Below are 22,590 nucleotides of genomic sequence, written 5' to 3'. Positions count from 1 at the left end.
ATGTGAGGTTTCAAATGCAGAGACTGGCAGAGATCCCAGTGTTCTGAGCAAAGCTGAAGCGAGAGGATGCGCTGGCCGCTCCCCTCGCCATGTGTTTGCTCTCTTGCAAGGCGCTCTTGGTCCTGCCACCACCAGCCAAGCCGTTTCGTACAAATCACTTGTTTTAACTGCATTCCCCGTTTTCAGCAGCAGGACTACATGATTCATGAGCCCAGGGGATGGGTTATTGCTTGAAGCTGCACCTAAAAAGGAAGGAAATACCACCAAGAAAACACAGCTAAGGGTAAAGAGCATCTCAAAAGTGGAGCTTCTCAAAACTGGCACACTCAGAGGCTTCTGCCCACCAGGATTCAGAAGTCTGATTAGACTAACGGAGCTTGGAGAAAGAATGCCCTCTGCCCCAAGAAACCAGCCTACAGATCTAAGAACAAGCAAGAAAATAAGCACTATCCTTCAACCTAAACTACACTCAGCACCTGCACAAAGGCATTTCAGAATCGGTAAGCGTCTTCACCCAATTACACTCAGTGCCAAAGGAGGGAAAAAAGCAAAAACATCAACACACGTGGGTTTCCAATCACACTGGCTGAAGAGTTTTTTAACTTTTAAACAAATGTGTCCGTCAACAGCTACAACTGCTGGAGCGAAAGTGAAAACGACTCCTCGAAACATTTCAACCCTTAAAAAAAAAAGCCCTTAAAGCAATGAAGACTGGGAATGCTCCACCCTCTGGGCAAAGCAAGCTTGGAGGGTGTTCTCCTTGTTTTGGGGAGAGGCAGCACTTTCCAGAGTGGAAAAGCCCATACTCACCTTTCTAAAACCCAAGCCTGCTGTTTACATCTGTAAATTAACGGTGTAAATCTGCTACTGAAAGAAAATTTAATTAACACTGCATTTAACAGCAGGTTCAGGCTACTTAACTGTCTGTAGAGGCATCAATTTACTATTAAAAGTAATTGACCCCTGTGAGGCAACAGTGAGCACTTGACATAATGACAGAGTCACTCGGAGAGAGGCAGAGCCACCGGCGCTGCCAGCACAGAACGGGACCTACAGGGCCAGGATCCCCTGCAGGAAGATGCTTTTACAGACCTGCAGGGGCCAGGCAGGCAGAGGATAGATAGGCTCCTGCTACATTAACGAATAGAAAAGCCTTTGCTTACCATTAGAGACACCTGCAAATAAACCAAAGAAAGTTCCACTACCAAACCCCTGGAATGCAGCCTTAATTTAACTGGAGCCGTGTTTCTCTCCTCCCTCTGCCGCTCATATCCGAACCCCTTGGTGCTGGCCTGCACAAACAGCAGCCTTGGCCTAGAAAGCATCTGCCTTCCCTCTGGTTTTATCAGTGACACTAGCAAAAGCTAATTCTGCTCTCGCAGCTTTTTATTCCTGTTGTTACTCAGGAGAAATCCACAATCACTTCTGCCAAAACACCTCCAGAAGGGTGAAGGGCTGCCATAAAGGCAAGCGCCCCACAGCGCTGTCAGGACTGGAAGCACCAAAACCACAGCTGAGCGGATCAGCTTCCCATCAATAAACATTTGGGAAAACATTGGAGTCACGCATGGTTTCAACCCAGCACCCATGCGGCCACCTGTGCCAAGCATCCTTGACAGAGGCCACGCGCCTCTGCTCCAAAAGCAAATGTCCCAGCTCCCCAGAGCACTCCTCTAGCAGCAGTGAGGGCAGATGCAGCTGCCTGGAAGCGCACAAGGGACACACTGGGAGGAGGTACTGGCCATGCATTAGATCAAGCCCCTGCAGATGCCACAGATCACTGAGACTTCCAGGGAGCCACCCAGAAACCCCATCATCCCACAGGCACCAAGGGAGAGCAGGCACTGGCACCCGTGGTCTCCACCTGCTGCTGCACCCCACCAGAACCGAAGGCAGCGAGGCAGGGAATGCATGAACTACGTTCCTGCTACGTTTCCATGCACCTGTGCAGCCCCTCTCCAACTCTGCAAGAAGAACTCCCCTAAAGCAAAAGTCTGAAAGTTAATGGTGTGGAAGCCAGCCCCTACCCTCTCATTCTTCCACACAGCCAAGCAGGGAATCGCTGTTCCTCTATAACTTTGCGATATCCTTCCTGTTTCAAGAAGGCCTGGAGTGCTTTTAAAACAGTTGTGTCTTATTCATCCAAAAGCATCGTAGGTGCAATAGCCATGCCCTCTGCTACAACAATCCCTGCAGCAAGCACGCAGCTGGCAGGGAGGCAGGGTGGGAGACAGCACCGTCCAACCAAACCACAGCACCAGGGCTTCAGTGGGGAGACGGACACGGTATTAAAAGCGAGGTAGTTGCAATCTCCTGCAACTCATCCCCCAAATCAGCCAAAACTCCAGAGCGCTTGGGGAGACCAGGAAGCGTAGCTCTCCACAGCCACCGCCTCCTCCTATCCACACTCACAGATCCAGCCCCACAAAAACAATTAGACACAACTTTTCTAAACGTAGCAAGAGAGGGGAATGAAACAGCAAAACAGGCGCTTCCACCAGTAAAAAAAAAAAACAGCAGAGCCATCAGCTGGCTTCCAACACCACTGGTAGCACACGGAGCAGCAACACCCGACAGCAGGTGCTTCGCTGGGGACAACCAGTGAGGCAAGGGGCAGCCACCACGGCCGAGAATCACAGAATCATAGAATAACCAGGTTAGAAGAGACCCACCGGATCATCGAGTCCAACCATTCCTATCAAACGCTAAACTGAGAGGCTCCCAGGAGGCTCCCAGGAAACCAGAGCAGCTCTCCAGAGCTCCCAGCACGGACTCACCACACCGTCACCTGTCCCTGGGAAGATGTCAGGAAGCTGGAGCCGCACTCCAGAGCTCCCAGCCAGCAAGGCCAGAGGGTTTTCCACACCATGCGAGTCCTCGGAGCGGCGGTGAGGCCCCACCGTGGCCTAACAGCCGAAGCAGCCAGGGGGCTGGTGTGGCACGGGGCGCACACGCTGGCTGGTGCCAGGCAGGCCTCGCACAAGGCTCAGAGCCCGTTCCAAGCGGTACGGAGCGCGGGTGTTGGGGGACAGCGGGGCCGGTATCGGGGAGGAGCAGGGCTAGCCGAGAGCCGGTGCGGAGACAAGCAGCAGGGTCGATACTGGGGTGGGAGAGGAGCAGCCCAGCCCGCGCTGGGAGGGCCGGGGGGGCGCAGCGGGGCCGGTGCCCGCCGCCCTCCCCGCTCACCTTGAAGTCGCGGCTGTGCTGCGGGGTGTACTCCAGCGTCCAGAGCGCCCGCACGAGCTGCGCCAGCTGCTCCGTGACCTCCCCGGGGGCGGCGGGGGGGACGGGCCCGCCGCGGAACTGCTCCAGCGCCAGGAACTCGGCGAAGAGCTCGGTGTTGCTGAGGCACTGGAGGATGGCGTTCATGAAGCAGGTGTTGCCGTGGTTGCGCAGCCCCGCCACGCCGGGCACGGGCTCGGGGCGCGGCGGCGGCGGCTCCGGGCTGCGCGGGGGGACGGGGCCGCCGGGCGGCGGCGGCGGCGGGGGCAGGCGCGGGGCGAGCGGCCCGCGGGGCTCGGGCTCGCTGCTGTAGTGCGAGAGCGTGGAGAGCGTCTTCAGCACGCGGCTCATGAACCCGCCGAGCGACCGCCCGGACGGCGACGCGGGGGCCGGGGCCGCGCCGCCGCCGCCGCCCGCCGCCGCCCGCCCGCGGAACAGCCGCTTGCTGAAGGAGCGCTTCTCCTTGGCGCTGCCGGCCGGCCCGGCGCCGCTCACCCGCGACATGGCCGCGCATCCCCGGCCGCTCAGCCCGCCGGCCGCCGCATCCCCGCTCACGGCGCCGCCATGCCGCGGGCGGGGCGCTCGCGTGACCGCGCCGGCACCTTAGCGCCGGGCGGGCGACGCCGCCGCGACGCCATCTTTACGCCTGGCACGGCCGCCCGGGATAGGGCGGGGGCGAGGGCCGGCCGCGCCGTCACGTGACCGAGGCGCCCGGCCGGCGCCGCCATCTTTGATGCTGGCACGGCGGCGGGGCGGACCACGTGACAGCCGGGGGGTGGGGGGGCTGCGGGCGAGTGCAGCGGCGCGATCTTCCCGTTGGGTCCCTCTGTCCCGACCCGCCCTGTCGTGACAGATGCTCTCATATCCCGTACCATCCAATCCTGTCCCTCCCCGCAGGATCCCTCCATCCCGTCCTGTCCCTCCATCCCGTCCTGTCCCTCCATCCCGTCCCGATCCGCCGCTCTTCCATCCCATTCCACCCTAGACGGTCCCTTCCCGTCCCACTGGACCCCGCGGGGCGCCCCCGACCCGCCCTGCCCCGCCGCTCTCCCAGCCCAGCTCGTCCCGCCGGGCTTCACAGGGTCCCTCCGACACGACCCGTCCTGTCGTGACAGATGCTCTCACATCTAAGAGCATCTGTCATTGAGGCCAGTGACAAGTGGTGTCCCCAGGGCTCAGTGCTGGGTCCAGCCCTGTTCAATGTCTTTATCAATGACCTGGATGAAGGCATCGAGTGCACCCTTAGCAAGTTTGCGGACGACACTAAGCTGGGTGGAAGCGTGGATCTGCTGGAGGGCAGGGAGGCTCCAAAGGGATCTGAACAGGCTGGACCACTGGGCTGAGACCAATGGCAGGAGGTTTAACAAGGCCAAATGCCGGGTCCTGCACTTGGGGCACAACAACCCTGTGCAGTGCTACAGACTCGGAGAAGTCTGTCTAGAAAGCTGCCTGGAGGAGAGGGACCTGGGCGTGTTGGTTGACAGCGACTGAACGTGAGCCAGCACTGGCCCAGGTGGCCAAGGAGGCCAATGGCATCTTGGCTTGGATCAGAAACGGCGTGACCAGCAGGTCCAGGGAGGTTATTCTCCCTCGGTACTCGGCACTGGTGAGACCGCTCCTCGAATCCTGTGTTCAGTTCTGGGCCCCTCACCACAAGAAGGATGTTGAGGCTCTGGAGCGAGTCCAGAGAAGAGCAACGAAGCTGGTGAAGGGGCTGGAGAACAGGCCTTATGAGGAGCGGCTGAGAGAGCTGGGGGTGTTTAGCCTGGAGAAGAGGAGGCTGAGGGGAGACCTCATTGCTCTCTACAACTACCTGAAAGGAGGTTGTGGAGAGGAGGGTGCTGGCCTCTTCTCCCAAGTGACAGGGGACAGGACGAGAGGGAATGGCCTCAAGCTCCACCAGGGGAGGTTTAGGCTGGACATTAGGAAAAAATTTTTCACAGAAAGGGTCATTGGGCACTGGAAGAGGCTGCCCAGGGAGGGGGTTGAGTCACCTTCCCTGGAGGTGTTTAAGGGACGGGTGGACGAGGCGCTGAGGGGCATGGTTTAGTGTTTGGTAGGAATGGTTGGACTCGATGATCCGGTGGGTCTCTTCCAACCTGGTGATTCTGTGATTCTATGATCCCATCCGATCCTGTCCTGTCCCATCCCGCACCGCCCGCTCCCGCCGGTGGGGGGCGCTGCGGGGCCGCGGCGGGGCGGGGCGGGGCGGGGGCGGCAGCGGGGCGGGCGGCCGGCGGGACCTCGGCTGCGGGGACGGGGGCGGCGGAGGCGGCGGCGGCGGCAGGAGGAGCAGCATCGGCAGCGACAGGAGCAGCGGGGGCGGCGGCAGCAGCAGCGGCAGCATGGCCCCGCCGGGCGGGCGGGAGCAGCGCCGCGAAACGGGAGGGAGGGACCCCGCGGGGTCCGGTGCCGCGGGACGGGACGGCCGCTCGTCCTCCGCCGCCGCCGCCGGGAAGGCGAGGATCGCGGCGCGGCTGAAGCGGTCGCTGCCGGTGCGGGGCCCGCAGGCGCCCACGCTGAGCGAGCTGATGCGCTGGTACTGCCTCAACACCAACACGCACGGGTGCCGGCGCATCGTGGTGTCCCGGGGCCGCCTGCGCCGCCTGCTCTGGATCCTGCTCACCCTCAGCGCCGTGGCGCTCATCCTCTGGCAGTGCGCGGAGCTGCTCCTCAACTACTACAGCGCCTCGGTCTCCGTCACCGTCCGCTTCCAGAACCTGCCCTTCCCCGCCGTCACCATCTGCAACATCAACCCCTACAAGTAAGGCTGGGGGGGGGCAGGGAGGGGGTCCTGCCTGCCCGGGACTCCCGGCAAATTCCTCATCCCCTTTCCCACCGTGGCCAACATCAGCCCCTGCAAGTGCGGTGAAGGACCAGGTGGGAGAAGAGGGAGACTCTGCCTGCCCAGGACTCCTGACGAATTGCTCAGCCCTTTCCCTGCTGTCACCATCTGCAGCATCAGCCCCTGCCAGTGCGGTGCTGTGGGGAGCAGAGGGGATTCCTCATCCCCTTTCGGACCATCAGCATCATCAACTCCGACACTTCAGGCAGTGGGGAGTGGAGGGAGCAGAGGGGGTCCCTGCCTGCCCGGGACTCTCATAGAATCATAGAATGACCAGGTTGGAAGAGACCCACCGGATCATCGAGTCCAACCATTCCTATCAAACACTAAACCATGTCCCTTCGCACCTCGTCCACCCGTGCCTTAAACACCTCCAGGGAAGGTGAATCAACCCCCTCCCTGGGCAGCCTGTTCCAGCGCCCAATGACCCTTTCTGTGAAGAATTTTTTCCTAATGTCCAGCCTAAGTCTCCCCTGGCGGAGCTTGAGGCCATTCCCTCTCGATGAATCCCTCGTCCCCTCCCCAGCACCAGACCCTTTCGCAGGCTTTCCCAACCGTGGGTTTCCCCTCTCAGGCACTTTGGGTCCCATGCCCTGTTCTGATGCTTTTCAGACGTGGATTATAATCGCACCGTCCGCCTGCTGCCTGCAAAGCCAGGCTCAGTCAGGTTAGGTTTCTGCTCCAGAGGGTCCCTGGGCAGCAAGGTTTTGCCTGTGGGAAAGCTGGGGAGTGGCTCTTGATCAGGGAGTGCAGAGGCAGGATGAAGGGGAATGATTTTCGGCTGAAAGAGGGGAGATTGAGATGAGATCTCAGGGAGAAATGTTTTGCTGTGAGGGTGGGGAGGCTCTGGCCCAGGTTGCCCAGAGCAGTGGTGGCTGCCCCATCCCTGGAGGGGTTCAAGGCCAGGTTGAATGGGGCTTGGAGACCCTGATCCAGTGGGAGGTGTCCCTGCCCATGGCAGAGGTGGGACTGGATGGGCTTTGAGGTCCCTTCCAACCAAAATCATTCTATGATTCTCTTCATATACCGTTCTCCCCAGAACTGAAGTCCTAGGGTTATAAACAACACCATCTCCTGAAGAATGGAAAGGGGACATCTGTCACTCTTCTTTTCCCCTATAGGGTGCCTTGACTTTATCAATCAATGGTATTTTTTCTCCTGACAAATTATGCTTTACGTTGATGTCTGTTCTACTGCCAGCTGCCCACCCCATCCCTTCAGGCACTCCAGCTCTCCCGTGTCTCTTGGAACAGATGCAGAACTCTATTTCCATGTGCCTTGCCTCCTCAGGCTCACTAACACAGCCTCCGGGGAGCCTGAGAGGGCTTTCTCTGTAGTTCCCTCTGCTTTCCTTCTTATGGTCTTTACTCTGAGGTCTGTCCAAGGGCACTGTTGAGGGCAGATGCAGCTACGTGAACTGATGTGGCAGTGAGAGATCGATGTGCGTCCGTGACAGAGGATTATGTCCTGAGTGACATGGTTCACGGTGCAGCAGGCAAAATGTGTTGGTGGGACGGGATCTCACTTTCTGTCACGTTGTCTCCAACGCAGGTACAGTTCCATGAAAGACTATTTATCTGAATTGGACAAAGAGACAAAAAAAGCCTTGGAGACTTTCTACGGGTTTTCAGAGGGCAAGTCCAAGGTGCGCCGGTCAGCGGATGAGTGGAACAGCACAGAGAGCGACTTCTTCAAACACATCCCCTTGCTGAAGTTTGAGGACTTCTCTAAGACAGTGACTGACCTCCGCAGTGGCCAGAAGAGGAAAATAGAGGGCAGCGTCTTTCACAAGGACTCGTCCATAGTCAACTCTGGGGATTCAAATGATATCATCGGCTTTCAGTTGGTGAGTGTCTCCTCCTTGGCCACCAAGTTCCTTGTGGGGAAATGAAGGGGTGTTTCGGGTTGTTGTCCCTCCAGGCAGTTTTATTGCTTGCTTGGGTGGCTTTGTAGGGACTAAGGTTCCACCTGCTCTTTTGCCCTTTCTGCCAGGCCATCGTGGCTGCCTACAGTTTCACTGCCCGCTCTCGGGAAGAGAAGTGCCTTCCTGAAGTCTACCCAAGCGGACTTAGTGCCTCCCCTGACCTTGCCTTTGGGCATCAAGCACTTGATTGTATCACCGAGCCCTGCATGGAAGGTCTTTGGTGCTCCTTTTACCCCTGTAGCTTCATACGCAGTTGTTACTGTGGAGGAGAAATGCAATCACACTAACTTTGTAGGAGATTGAATTTCACTTCATCTGAAATGCTTTTTCCCCTTTGTAATTATCAGTGCGATGCAAACAACAGCAGTGACTGCGCTCTGTATACGTTCAGTTCGGGAGTTAATGCTATCCAGGAATGGTACAAGCTGCATTACATGAACATCATGGCTCAAATTCCCCTGGAGACTAAGGAAAGATTGAGTTATTCTGTTGATGACCTTATACTGACATGTTTCTTTGATGGCCTATCTTGTGACAAAAGGTCAGTGCTCAGAAAATACCTGCCAGACTAACAGTTTATTACCAAGTACACGATACGTAGGGATTGGATATTGGGTATTTGCTGGATTCCAGCACGGAATGGATTTCCATTTCCAAATGAAAGCAAACATTCGAGTCTTTGTGAACTTTACGTATGCTCTTTAATTTCTTCTGTGAAAGTGAAGTGTTCTGCTGCGCGTTTCAGATATGCCTATGGGTCTGGGCAGAATCAAATCTCCTTGCTTATGATTGTGGCAGAGCAGCTCCCGTGTGTCCTGGTAGCAGCAGAGTCATCCCTTCCCCCCTGGGCTGACAACAGGGTCCTCCCATGCAGCTCTGGGGATGAGATTGCCCTGGCACACGAGTTTAACAATTTCCCCACCTCCGTGCACAAAGCAGCCTGCACCAAAACTCCCATTCCTGAAGGCATTTTGCCTGTGTCTGTCACCATGCAAGTGCAGAACATCTTTTCTTGGGATGGAGACGTTTGCTTGAGAGGGAGGGGATGTTCAGAGGGAAGACGAGACACTTGGCTGTGGAATGAGAGGACTCTGTCCCTTCCACCACACCAGCTGCTCATTCTGTAAATCCGTTTCCCCCACCTTCTCAGCCCCTGTTCCCACGTGGAAACTCCTAAACTTTTCATTTCTTGATGCTATGGAACCAGCTTGCATAGGGAGTTTCAAGATATTAAGAAAAAGACCCACACTTTTCAGCAAAATCGATCGCTTGCCAAAAAGGACCCAAACACGCAGTCCTGCTGTGTCTGCTAACGCAAAAAGCCCAAATCGGCTGATTTTTTTGTTTAGTATTTGATAAGAATGGTTGGACTCGATGATCCGATGGGTCTTTTCCGACCTGGTGATTCTATGATTTTCTCCCACAGACAGTTAGAACTGCAAACAGCGATGTAACAGTCCTTGATTTCTTCCAGGCACTTCACTCGTTTCCACCACCCCCTGCATGGCAACTGCTACACCTTCAACAGCGGGGAAAACGGGACCATCCTCAGCACCTCCACCGGCGGCAGCGAGTACGGTGAGGAAGCCGAGTTTGCAGAGGAACTGTTAGATAACGAGTGGTTTAGCGAACTGGATCCTGCTGGAGAGTGATTGATGTGTTGGCTCTAGATGTGCGAGCTGATTGGGGAAATGCTTGTTTGAACTAGCACAAACTATTGCCAGGGAATACAGAGATAATATCATTGCATCACTAATGTTTTCCTTCTGAAATCACTGCTTCCCAGTTATATAACTTTTTTAAAGTGGGTTTCAGCCACGTTCGGCAGAGGCGCTGTTTGTTTGCTGTGCTTGGTGCTGTCGAGGGACACGACGCGCTGCAAGCGGCTCAGGCTGGCACTCCAAAGGCTTTGCCTGGTTCTTAGAGTTCTACTTACAGCCAGATAAAACAGAGCCAACTGTGCTGCCCTCCCTGACCCGAAATACGGCTCTGGCTTCTGGTTTAACTCTGCTCCTGCCTTGTCTCTACTTTTCAGGGTTGCACGTTGTGCTCTTCATAGACGAAGCAGACTACAACCCCTTCCTGGTGACGTCCACAGGAGCCAAGATCATGGTCCATGACCAGAATGAATATCCCTTCATTGAGGACATCGGCACAGAGATTGAGACTGCGGCAGCCACCTCCATAGGGATGCACTTTGTAAGTGAGGGCAATCCTGTTTGCAGGTGCACGGCACCGTCTTCTTGAGGCAGGTGTAAATATCAACCGATTTTAGCATAGCCTCTAATACCTCACACTTGAGCAGCTGAAGTGCCCTGAGGAAAATCCTGTGATAGCTCTTTTCTGAGCAAAGCTTTCTGTAGTGGTGGAAAATCAGGTCTCTGTAAACTAAACAACTGCTGGGATTTTGTTTGTTCTCCCTTTTCTCCAATCCCTTGGCTCTCCAGGGGATTTTTTTGGTTTGGTTTGTTTTCACAGCAAAACCCACAGCCACAGAAATGTGTTGTCAAGTGCCCCGTGTCCCTTTGGCAGGGAGCAGAGGCATTTGCATCCCACGCAGGTTGCAGGGGCGGCAGAGAACGCATTTGAGCTGCGGGTAACGCGCAGCAGGGCCAGGTCCGGAGAGACTGCTGCAACACGCAGAGCCATTTTATGGGTCTAAGTCTTGTTTTGCTGGGTTTCTCACTATCCCAACTGTAAAATAAATCTTGCGAGCAGCCACTCTGCCTTTGGCAGCTGAGCGAGCATCTTGGGAGCACCAGGGAGGGCTGCACCTCCAAATTTCCCTGATCTTTCCCTGATCAGGGCAGTGCATTCGAGGCATTTGACCCGAGGGGCTTCTTTCTGTGGCGGAGAAGTGAAAGCAGCTGCCATGGAGCCAGCCAGGCTTTCCCCTCTCATCTGGATGGGTCGTTAAGAGAGCATTTTAATTCTGCCTTTTCTTCTCTGATTGTTGGGGCTAATTCTGCAGCCAGCCTGCTTATCGATGCTGGCTGGGTGTGCCAGATCGAGATAGCCCGTGCATTAGAAAAGACATCAAAAACAGAGCTGGGGGTTTGAGATGGGCCAGTAGTTAACTGTCTTCAGGCTGTCTGGAGAGCTGTGGCAGCCCCTGCTCCACCTGACTTGCTTGGTCAAACCAGCAGGGGTGAACGGTGCTGATGGCAAGAAGAGAACAGGAGGTACTGGAACCAGAGCAATGAAGGAGGCAGAGTCTGGGAAGGCTGTTTGCTTTATAACTGCTCCACTGTATGAGAAAAAGTCACCACAGGCAGGGTCTCAGTATTTAATGTAGTATTTTGTGGTGTATTGTGCTGGCCTCTTCTCCCAGGTGGCAGGGGACAGGATGAGAGGGAATGGCCTCAAGCTCCACCAGGGGAGGTTTAGGCTGGACATTAGGAAAAAAATTTTCACGGAAAGGGTCATTGGGCACTGGAACAGGCTGCTCAGGGAGGGGCTTGAGTCACCTTCCCTGGAGAGGTTTAAGGGACGGGTGGACCAGGCGCTGAGGGACATGGTTTAGTGTTTGATAGGAATGGTTGGACTCGATGATCTGGTGGGTCTTTTCCAACCTGGTGATTCTATGATTTTCCTGGCACATTAGGTCTGGGCTGTTGCATGTAGAGTAAACACTAAGACTGAATGCATCTCGGTGGCTGTGTTGAAAAGATTTGGCTTGAGGAAGCGACCTGATTGCATCCGAACTTAGGAGGAAGCGATCTGATTGCATCTTGATGTACCAGCCAGAATAGGAGCTGGCCTTGATTTCTGGACTGAGGACAAAAGCTGGCGATCACCGCACTGCCAGTATGGACGGGCTCCAGAGCGCTGGCTCAGTCTTTGTACCCACATCCAACTCCACAAAGGAGGACATGGTGACATGTGCCACACACATGAGCTGGAGCGTGGCCACGGCTCTTTCCCAAACACAAACCCTAGCGTGTAGGTTATCGCTTGTGTGTTTCTGTGTACTGGAACTGCCCCTCCGCCTCCAAAAATATTCCAAGATGTTTGGAATGCAAACAAGGCATTGCTTGGGAGGAGTTCCAATGCTTTAGTTAAATATTTAGTTTGGAAATTATTTCAGTGCTGCATGAACCGTGGGAGGAGAATAAGGCACAACAAAACAATTCTATAGAAAGTCTTTATCATCTGCTGGCACATTCAGCAGCATCCTGAGGAGGGGTCCCAGCGCTGGGGTGTCCACAGACATTAAAAGCATGTTCAGAGCTCGTTTAATTTGGTTTTCATAAGTGATCCATCTCTAAGACTGAAATCATCTGTGTTCCCTCCAAAGAGAGATCTGAGCATCTTTCTAAAAGAGCTGACTTGCACCATGTGTGCCTGCAGCCGTCTGCTGCCGCAGGCAGAAATGGTGATGCTGGCTCTTGGGTTTGACCTCAGGAATCTGTAAATCTACAGCAAGTGACTTAAAGGAAAGCAGGAGTTTCTCAGGTTCCTACTAAATCCATCCTTTGTAGGATCAGCCCCTAATTTTAAACTCTGCAGAGAAAGGCAGGTGAATGGATTCTTAAATTCTTGTGGTTTCAGGTCACTTTCTTTGCTATAAAGTGGATAACTGCTGTAGAAGGATGGGAAGGGTCGAGGGCTGAGCGAGGCAGGGTAATCTGCAGGAAGCAGGAGATGCAGCCCCAGTCAGGGCTTGTGAACGTGAGGGCTCCCAGCCCCAGTTTCAGCAGACCTTGCAGGTGTGGCCCTTGGTGTTTCAGAGCTCTGCTCCGGGCAGAGATTGCAGCATGGGAAAAGGTGTTACCGTTTATCGGAGAGGAAGGGTCAAAGCAGCACCTGGGAAAAGTCCTGCATGAGATATGCACATTTTAGAGAGGAGTTGTTGAGCGCTGGCAGAGCCTGAAGTGCTGTTTCACCCACTAAGCAGGAGCAGCCGGTGTCACAACAGCTCAGGAAGGTGTGGGTCTGCACAGACAACAAACCAAACCAGACAGGAGCCCCGACCAACAACCCTCCTTCCCCTAAACATGAACACGTCCCAGAGAAGTGCTGCATAGTCTCTAGAACTTTTCGATGAGAGAAAACATACATATGAATTACCCTGCTTTGAACCATTCTTGCCGCTAAGCTTATCCCATCTCTGCATTCCTGCAGCGATTCCCAAGGAAGGCAGCAGATAACCCAGCAGAGCAGTGCTTGGGAAAGGGATATTACACACAAAACCACCTTTGTTTTGACAAGTGATTGACAAATCGTTTAGGATGGCAGAAGGTGAAGAGGCTGTTCAAACCTGCTCCATCACTTGCATTGTCATAATTGTGATGAACTACCTCTAAATCCTTTGCTTTCTCTGTGAACTCAAAAAAACCGAGATTTGTTCTTTTCTGGTTCTCAGACTCGGTCTCGTAAGCTGAGCAAACCCTACAGTGACTGCACAGAGACTGGTGCCGACATACCTGTAGAAAATCTCTACAACAAGAGCTACTCCCTCCAGGTAAACCTGCTGCGTCTGGGTTTATTGGTCACTTGAAGGCTGCCTTCATAAAAAGCTTTACTGTGTTCTGTAGTTCAGGATCTGAGGCTGTGAACAGCCCAGAAATGGGGCCACTGCTTTTAACCACTGATGTAAAATGCCACAGCACTTTTTAAAATCCAAGTTTTATTCTTAAGTGGTTGATGTTTCAAGTCCCCTTAGGCACCCTGTTAGATAAAGAGAGGACATGAGCTCATGAGGCAATTTTCAAGCACTGTGAGACTGGAAAATATTGGCCAACTCAATGTTGCAGCTTAGTAACCCTTGAAGTCAGAAATTGTGACCTTTAGGACTCCAAGAATAACAGATACCATCTAATCAGTATCCAGATAGCAGGATGTTTGTTTACAGAGTAAGTTTCCACTAATTTTGCATGGTTTCTGTAATTGGGCCCTCTTGGAGGGTGTCCGGCACTCTGGGGCTCTCCTCTTGAAGAGCTGTAATTGTTTCGCCGCTGCCTATTGCGAAGCCTGGGCCTGGGCTGGGTTTTGATTTTATAGGGTGTTATACCTGAAATCTGCTGTCATGCATTGCCAGGTAGGGTCACACAGACATTATCACAGGTTATTAATAACTGTACTTCACCAAAACCCAGGGCTCAGGAGGGCTGGGATCACAACCAAAAGGCTTGGAAGCTGGGATTTCAAAATTATTTGATTCCTGCTTGTTCCAACTGATGAAATGTTTTCGCGCAAAACACTGACCAACCTGCCCTATTATTTCTTACAACGTCAGGTCTCAAATATGCACCAAACACAATCTGGTTGAAGCTGTGAGCATTTCACTAGTGAGTCGCCTGGCTGTTGATTCATGGACCATGAGCCATGGCATACCAGAAAACCTTCTGTTTAGCTGTGGAAAGAGCAACTGTAACAGCGATGCTTTTGATGGCTTTAGCAGGTGTGGGGGCATTCAGAAAATACCCTTCAGAAGGGATTATATTGTTATTTCTTGCACTAAAGCCTAAACCCTCATGGGCAGCTCCAGTTTGTATACACTGGGAACACAGTCTGAAGGTCCAGGGAATCGGGGTTCCCCTGTTATTGCTGCTGTCAGGAACAGAGGATGTTTTTAGTTGCATGTGAGCCTGGACCTTGGTGCTACAGCAGCCCATGCTCCTTAGACAGCAGCTCTTGGTTTATCTCCTGCAGATCTGCCTGCACTCCTGCTTTCAGAAGGCCATGGTGGACTCGTGTGGCTGTGCCCAGTACGCACAGCCCTTACCTGCTGGGGCAGAGTACTGCAACTACAAGAAAAACCCCAACTGGAGTAAGTGTTCAAACACCTCCTGCGCTGCATGTACCTTAGCCGCCCACTGCCAGCCACATCCCTCCGCGGCACCATCCCCGCTCAGCACCGCCGCAGCCACACAGCATGCTGGCAAGAGGCAAAGCTGCCTTAGCCCACATACCACAGAGCCTAAAACTGCTTCTCGTTTAGACTGACTTGTTTTGGAGAGTTGTCCTAATTGCTTCTCATCCGTGCGCACCACAGAAGTGTCAAGCGGAAGACTTGACCAGGCGAGGCAATTGTTCGCGCCTGTAGCAAGTGGCAACCACTTCTCACAGTGTTTTGCAATGTTTATAGGGTAAATCGTTTTACCCCACAGCGTAGGTGATGGCCACAAAGGCCGCCTGCACCCCACCAGCCCCACTCCAGCACAGGCAGCACAGCATCATTGCTTTTCTTTCTGGCTCCACATATACATGTCCCGTTCCCTTCTTGCAGTGTACTGCTACTACAGGCTGCACGAGAAGTTTGTGAAGGAGCAGCTGGGCTGCCAGCAAATCTGCAAAGATGCCTGCAGGTAAGTCCTGCCAGTGTCCACAGGTGAAATCCTGCATAGGTGTGGGAGTTCGAGCTCACAATTGACAACCTGCCTCTCTCTCTCCAGCTTCAAGGAGTGGGCGCTCACCACCAGCATCGCCCAGTGGCCGTCCACCGTGTCCGAGGTCAGTTCTGAACTGAGGGCAGTGTGGCATAACAAGGCATTGAATAAACCCACAGATTCAGGTCAATAAACCCAGAGGTTCAGCTAGATAAATGCAGAGGTTCATTGTGGAAGCAGGGAGACCCATGGGTATTCGTTGGCACTTAGTGTTGCTCCTCCCTGAGGCTCAGTCCATACTGTCCAGCTCAGGGTTCCCCTCCAGGAGTTCACCATTACAGTAACATCCAGCTGTGGGCTGGCAGATCCCCTGGGACCGCTGGCTCATTGCATGCTTCCACTCGTGGCACCAAGCTGGTCCAAGGAGATGTGGAGGGTGATCCCCTTCCAGGGATTTCTACACAAGCACAGTCCACTCTAGCAGTGATTTCTGTACTTTTTCCAGGACTGGATGCTTCGAGTTCTCTCCTGGGACAAAGGGCAGAAAATCAACAAGAAGCTGAACAAGTAAGTTCCCATGTCTGTGTTTGTAGCTTGCACCTCAAGCTCAGATATGATCTCAGCAGCCCTAATGATGGCAATTGGGGAAAAAGCTCCCTTAGAGCAGCCCAGCCCTACTGGTCCAACTGGTTATTTGCATAGTTTTTCAGTATGTTTGCTGTTACTGTTTCACTAAACCCTCAGCCTGTGTTCTGGTTCTCCTCTCAGGACGGACCTCTCAAACCTCATGGTGTTCTACAAGGACCTGAATGAGAGATTCATTTCGGAGAATCCTGCCAACACGGTGAGCAAACACAGCAGTTCCCTGCTCAGCCTGGGAAGACGTGGCTCTTCCAGACAGGCTGGAAGCTTTCACCTGGCATGGGGAGGGTTTCCATGCAGGCAGGGGCAGGAAACCATCCATGGAGGACGCTCCCTGGAGCATCTCATCCTGCCCTTTTTAAACTGCCCAGTCCCAAGCTCTGCACCTGGGTAGCCTGCGGGCTGCCTGCGGCAAGCGCAGCGCTGAGCTCCTCCTGGAGCAGAGCAGAAGAAGGCAGTGCAGGCAGCAAGTGAAGGGCCCATCACATCTGGTAACTCTCCCAATAAACTGGGGTGCCCCAGCTTGGCGCAGCCTCCCTGCATACCCTCACAGCGCCGTGGACGTGCACTGGGTGCCGTGGGAGCCCATAACCTTGTGCTCTCTTCTCTTCCAGCTCGTCATTCTTCTTTCCAACTTTGGAGGCCAGCTGGGCCTTTGGATGAGCTGCTCGGTCGTTTGCGTCATCGAGATCGTCGAGGTCTTCTTCATCGATTCGCTTTCCATCGTAATGCGACGCCAATGGCAAAAGGCAAAGAAATGGTGGAACAACCGAAAAAGGGATCAGTCGGGGAAGCTTCCGCAGGCCAGCGATCCAGAGAGGCAGGGCCACGATAACCCCGTCTGCGTGGATGAGGACCTGCCCACCTTCAACACCGCCCTGCGCCTGCCGCTGCCCCAGGACAGCCCCTTGCCCAGGACTCCCCCCCCTAATTACAGCACTTTGCGGCTAGAGACTGCGTTCACGGAGCAGCTGCCCGATACACTAGAGGTTGGGCAGCACTGACACTTATTTATCCACCCATCCAGGTGCCAAAATCAGAGGTGGGTGCTGGACCCACGTGCCCAGGGGTGAAGGGCACGCATCCAAACAAGCACTGAGGGGCTGTCGGGTCAGACCCCTATTCAGGGATTGAACTTGCGGTCAAAGCTTCTCTGAGCAAAGCTCAGACACAAAAGCCAAGGGCTCAGAGACATTAGGAACTTCAAGCAACATCAGTTCTCAAGTTAATCATTGCTTATTGCAGAAGATTGGCTGGAGCAGGATGCCGCGCTGTGCTGGGGTGTCTTGCCAGACAGAGGCTACACACACCCCATTATCCGTGGGCAGGAGTTACTCCACAGCAGAAGATTGGTGCCTCATTGAGTATTAACGCTGATTGCAGTCTGCTCTGTGGCTTGACTTGTGGGAAAAACCCAGGGCTTTCAGGAATGCAGCATGACGTTTATAGGAAGGGGCATGGCAGAGGCTTGGGAAGAGCACAAAATGGGTAAAAGGAAAGCTCTCGATCTGAATTTCGTCTGGAACCTGATTCCAAAGGTGGCTTGAGGAGCTCTTTATTCTGAGATGAAACATTAGGACAGCCATAGATGGGCTTGTAGAGTGTGTTATGACACCAGCTTGGGTAGGACGACTTAAGTCATCGCAAAAGAATCATCTGAAAAGGGCACGAAATCTAATTTGGATGACAGTAATGAACTGCATACTCTGCAAGCTTGTTTCATCTTACATCACTCAAGCCGGCTATTAAATGGAACCTCAGAGGAGCTCATTAGGCAGTTCCTGGCTCTGGCCACACGTGACTTCCCAGAAGACTCAAAGGGAGCTAGCTGCTCTTTTCCTGCTCAGCCCTGCACAAGGACTTCCCTCCAGCCACCCAGTTCCCTGCCCCAGAGCTGGTGGTGCCCAGGGAGGGGATGAAGCCGCTAGAGCTGCCCTGGGCTCCGCACACAGCCCTGAAGAGAGGTGGCAGGAGGATCCATTCCCCCATCCATCGTCCACCTTGCTTCTTCCCCTTGAATTCCACAGGGCTGCATCAAAACCTGCCGTTTGCCTCCTGCGCACTGAGCAGGGCTGCTTCCACCACACCGAACCCCACGTGGCTGCGGCGCTCGTGGTGAAACCTCCTGGCCCCTGGCACCCACTCCTCGCACTCTTCCGTCCTATAGCCGATTCCTCGCTGCTGGAGCGCACTGCGTAGATGCTGAGGATGGACATAGCCTACACGGGTTGGCTGCTTGGGATTTTTGCAGAGCGAATGATTGTGAGTGTGTATAAGCGTAAGACAGTCTCTCTTCTCCTTTCTCTATATAAGCTTATTTTAAATAGGACAGGGAGAATCCAGGAAGGTCCTTTAATGTGCAATAAAACATATTTTAACTGAATTATTTAAATCGCTAATAAATTGGGAAAAAAATAAAGATATATTTTTGAATAACTGCTTTGCTCTTTGGATTTTTTTTCAAACCAGCGACATGCGAGTTGCTTCCATGCAGGCATCCCGAGCGATTATGGGAGCTGCCTGTGTGTTCCCTGGGGCTGCAGGTGCCCTGGGCTCCTCTGCACTGTGGGGCCAGCAGAGAACCAGGTGTGCAGGGGTGTGCACGGCAAAAACACCTTTCAGAAAGCAGCACTGCCCAGCAAGGTGACCCAAAACACAGGAACTGCAGGTGTTCCCAGGTAGTTCCGCTCCTGGACAGTCCTTTGTGACTGGAGGAGGAAGAACCAGTATTGCCCTGGCTCAGAGCCGCTTCTGGAACACACAGAGGCGAGGTGCTTGCAGCAAACCATCACTTGTCCCCATCGCTGTTCTAACACCACCCAATGATAACAGCGTTCCTGGTCTGAATAATCTTCAGGAGGCAGAACGCCCCAAGGAGCTCCAGAATGGATGACTTCATCACAAATTAAATACTGGATTCAACTGAATTTGTGAGTCATCTTAAAGACGAAAAACTGCCTGGGATGGCACGGGAACTAGGGCTGACACACACTGAATGCCATAAACTCAGAGAGCTTGAGAAACTCCACGTGGATTGCGTGGGAATAGGCAGTGAAATTTGTCTGCTGCAGCTACTGCTTGGGGGTCAGGTGGAAATCCTGTGTCTTCAAGAAGTGGTGGGTGGTGGTGGAGCTGTGGGTGTCAGGGAGAGCTGAGGAGGAGGGAAATCCAGCTGCACAGAGGTTTGCTGCCCAGCAGGAAAATGCTGGTACCTCTCACCGCAAGTGATGCCCAGACAGAAATGGGGTTTGAAAACACACGGATCCTGCCAGCCCTTCTCTGTCCTGTTGAGGAGCTGCAGACCAGCGCTCATCTGGGGAGCAGATCCCTCCGTATACCGTGTTATGGAGTCTGCTGGCCATACCCAGCACCAGCTCTGTCTCCATACACAGCAGCCCCGTAACAGCCTTCATGGGCACCAACGACACCTGCTTTTTTCAGCAAAACCTTCCCAACCCACCGTAACCCAAATAGCTCCAGCATTTTGCTTGTGAAGGTGCCGGATTTCCATAGCTTTCCTACCCTCCCTTCCCCCCAGAGGAGCACTGCCAAGGCTACGTGGGCTCTCGTCCTGCTACGAGGACTCTGGAGGTTGGTTTGTCTGAGCCGTGTGGACACACAGAGCAAGCATTAATCCTGCTGCTGGCCTTCCCAGTGCTCCCAGTTCCTTTGTCACAAGGGTGCAAACACTTGCCAGGAGAACCATGGAGAGAAGGGCAGTCATGCAGAGAGAAGCTCCAGCTGCAGTAGTGGGACTTGTTTCAGAATCAAAGCTGCTGGGCAAAGGCTTTTCCCAGGTGGAAAACAAGACTCTTCCCCGACTCTGCCTGTTCCAAGGCTCAGCACGAGCAGCCACCACAAAGGCAACTCAGAGACAGAACGGCTAGTTGTGGTTTCTTTGTCAGACAAAACCTGACAATCGAGAAAAAAACAGGAGCATCCAACCTCCTGGTCAGCTGGGGCAAAAAACTTGCCCAGGACTGTGAAGAATAAGGCAAAGATTCCTTGGAAAACACATCTGAGACACAGCCTGGCCCCATCTCGACCCCAGCCGGACAAGGTACTGCTGGCCCCAGCCCCGTGGGGTGCAGTAACCCAGGACATCAACACGGAGTGGGGCTCCAGCCACCACGAGGGAAGGGATGGATGCTCAGCGCTGCTCCCAGCAGATGCAGCCAGCACAGCACTGACAGGGTTAAAGGCTCCCCCAGCCCCTTCCATCGGTGATGGGGCAGTGGTCCACAAACAGGTTTGGGAGTGATGCCTCATCAATGCAAATGGGGCCAGGGCAAGGCATCTGCAGCACTTCTGATGGAAAACCTTCAGGCTCTGAGCATCCACTTGTGCCCTGGGAAAACGGCAGCGCTGGGGAGGGCAGCCTGGAGATTGTAGATATTTTAATTTTACCCTTTCACCTCCGGGGCAGGGTGAGGCAGCTCTGTAGCTCACAGCATGAGGAGGTTTCTCCTCCAGGCACCCACAAAGGGGCTCGCAGGGCTACAGCAGCTCTGCTGCCACGTTCACCAGCCCTGATGCCCCCAAGAAATTTCTGAGTGAGGGGCTCAGCCCTGCGAGAGCCCACTTGTGCCTCCATCACAGCGGGAGCCCTGCAGTCCAAGGAAGCGATGCCAGCCTGCAAGCAGCAGCCACAGCTCCTGCCAGAGCCCAGAAACCCGTTGGTGTCACATGAAACAGCAGGCGCCTCACACACAGCAGCTTCCCTACTTAGAGCTGTGGCTGGAGCTCAGGCTGCTGCTGCTCGGGGCACAAACATGCTCAGGGGGCTACGGAGCCGGGTGCAAGGGAGGGAAGCAGGTGGGTGCTTTATTGTACAAAATCATTGGCTTGGATTGAAGTCCCACTGCTCATCATGGGTGACACTGCAGTGGTGAACACCACGCGGCCAAAGCTGAGCAGCCATGGAGCAATTCCCCGTGCCAGACACGGGGTCTGAGGCATCGCCAACACCCAGCCCGTGCCCGGTGCTGTGCAGAAGCGTTTCCGCGCAGCCGACAGCCGCAGCATCCAGAGCACCGGCCAGAGCCTGGCAGAGCCCAAGCAGTTTCAGGCAAGCGTGAGTCAGAAGTTAACCCACGACTGCAGCAGCTGCTCTCCGCAGGGACATGCCATGACACAGCTCCAGCACTAATCCCAGTGCCAGCATCAACCTGGGAACAGGATGGACCGGGATGCGCAGAGTCATCCCTGATTCCCCACACCTCCGCCAGCAGACACGGGCAACGCCATCAGTGGGGCTGGGTCCCAGCTGAAAAACCCCAGGAAGAGTGAGAGTCCAGGCTGAGTGTGACCGATGCCTCAGGATGGGAAGGAGAGATGAAATCCCAGGCCAGGCTGGGGAATCTCATCCAAGAAAACGGCCCATAGCCCCCAGCACTGTACACACAGAGCACGCAATGTTTGCTGCAGCGACAGCACAGTTTTCCAGCTCCATCGCTCCTGCACACATTTTCTCTTGGGACTGGTGCTTTCTAGCAGCAAGGGTACCCTGCTACCTCTGTCCCGCTTCTTCCCAAAAGCAAAGGCTCTTCTCCCACATCCCACTCATTCGTTATCCCACTCCAGAGCACGTGAGCAAGCACCCCACACATCCCACTCCTCCCGTCCGGAGCAGTGGGGCTCGGGACACCTTGGCCCTGGGCAGTGGGGGTGGTGGGGATGGGGTGGGCAGGGGTTGTGCCGGCCGGTGCTGCGGTGCGGGGCAGAATCCTGCACTACGGGTCCCTGCAGCAGCCGGCCACGCTGCACCGGGGCTTGGCCCTTCAGCCGTGGTCTTGGGGCGCTGATCCGGCAGCCGCGCCTGCTCCCCAGCCCAGTTGCAACACAGCTGGAGGAATAAACAGGGAAACACCTTCGCCCTCGGCACCACGGACATCGTGTTCCTGGTGTTTTGTCCTCTCTCGTATCATCACCTGTGCCTCGGCTCTTTCCTGTAACACTCTGGTACCAACTTGTCTCTCCCAGACTCAATCTCCTGCCTCAGTTTCCCTTCCAGAAGGAGCCGCATCCCCCTGCGGGGCTGAGCTTCCCCACACTGCCAGCCCTGTGCAGCTTTCCATGTGTGCTCCCCTCCATACTTTGCCCTAGACGGTGTTTTTGCCCCTGCAGCCTTGCCCCAAAAGCAGTGGGGCATGAAGCGCAGGAGGGATCTCAGGCTGAGTGCTGTGACGCGCCATCATCCTGCCTCCTTCCCACTTGGGGACAAAACTCCTGGGCTCCAAATGCAAGCCCAGCCCCATCCAGTGTACTGACACAGGGTTACTCCTATCTCCTTGCACTCATGTACTCCACCCAAATATGTTTCTACACGTGGGTAAACGTGTGTGTTCACTTGATTTATTCACCTGCAATTGAAACGGAGCTGCAGTCCCAGGGTGATGCGATGCCCGAGAAACTTGGCTGCATGCAGGTGCCAGCTGGAGCGTGGTGAATCACAGTTTTCACAACGCTGCAGCACCGTCCTCGCGTGTTTTAAGACCTTCTCACCCAAGTTTACATAATGACCTGCAGGGTACAGCCTGTTCCCTAGATAATCACAATGGGAAATCATCCCTGGTTCTTGTTCTTGTTATACAGAGTCATCAGTCACCAAACATTTCCCTTTTACC

General features: G+C 54.4%; 2 protein-coding genes across 2 annotated transcripts in view; one reads left to right on the top strand and one right to left on the bottom strand.

Moving 5' to 3' along the window:
- USP31 (ubiquitin specific peptidase 31) overlaps positions 1-3,825 on the bottom strand; it is a 29,721-nt gene extending 25,896 nt beyond the window's left edge. The window contains exon 1 of the mRNA XM_069870603.1: positions 3,187-3,825. Coding sequence (XP_069726704.1) covers positions 3,187-3,726 — 540 coding nt within the window. The 5' untranslated portion in view covers positions 3,727-3,825. The remainder of the gene's footprint in view (positions 1-3,186) is intronic.
- Positions 3,826-5,672: 1,847 nt separating this feature from the next.
- Positions 5,673-18,390, top strand: SCNN1G (sodium channel epithelial 1 subunit gamma). Its single transcript, XM_069870610.1, has 12 exons — positions 5,673-5,986; positions 7,619-7,913; positions 8,339-8,532; positions 9,466-9,569; positions 10,027-10,190; positions 13,357-13,455; positions 14,646-14,763; positions 15,223-15,301; positions 15,389-15,446; positions 15,828-15,889; positions 16,091-16,166; positions 16,579-18,390. The coding sequence occupies exons 1-12, from the start codon at positions 5,754-5,756 to the stop codon at positions 16,966-16,968; spliced, it is 1,872 nt and encodes a 623-aa protein (XP_069726711.1). The 5' UTR covers positions 5,673-5,753; the 3' UTR covers positions 16,969-18,390.
- The last annotated feature ends 4,200 nt before the right edge of the window (positions 18,391-22,590 follow it).

Source organism: Phaenicophaeus curvirostris, chromosome 16 (assembly GCF_032191515.1).
Source record: "Phaenicophaeus curvirostris isolate KB17595 chromosome 16, BPBGC_Pcur_1.0, whole genome shotgun sequence".
Lineage (NCBI taxonomy): Eukaryota > Metazoa > Chordata > Aves > Cuculiformes > Cuculidae > Phaenicophaeus > Phaenicophaeus curvirostris.
The sequence above is the reverse complement of the archived record's forward strand: the minus strand, read 5'-3'. Positions and strand labels throughout refer to the sequence as shown.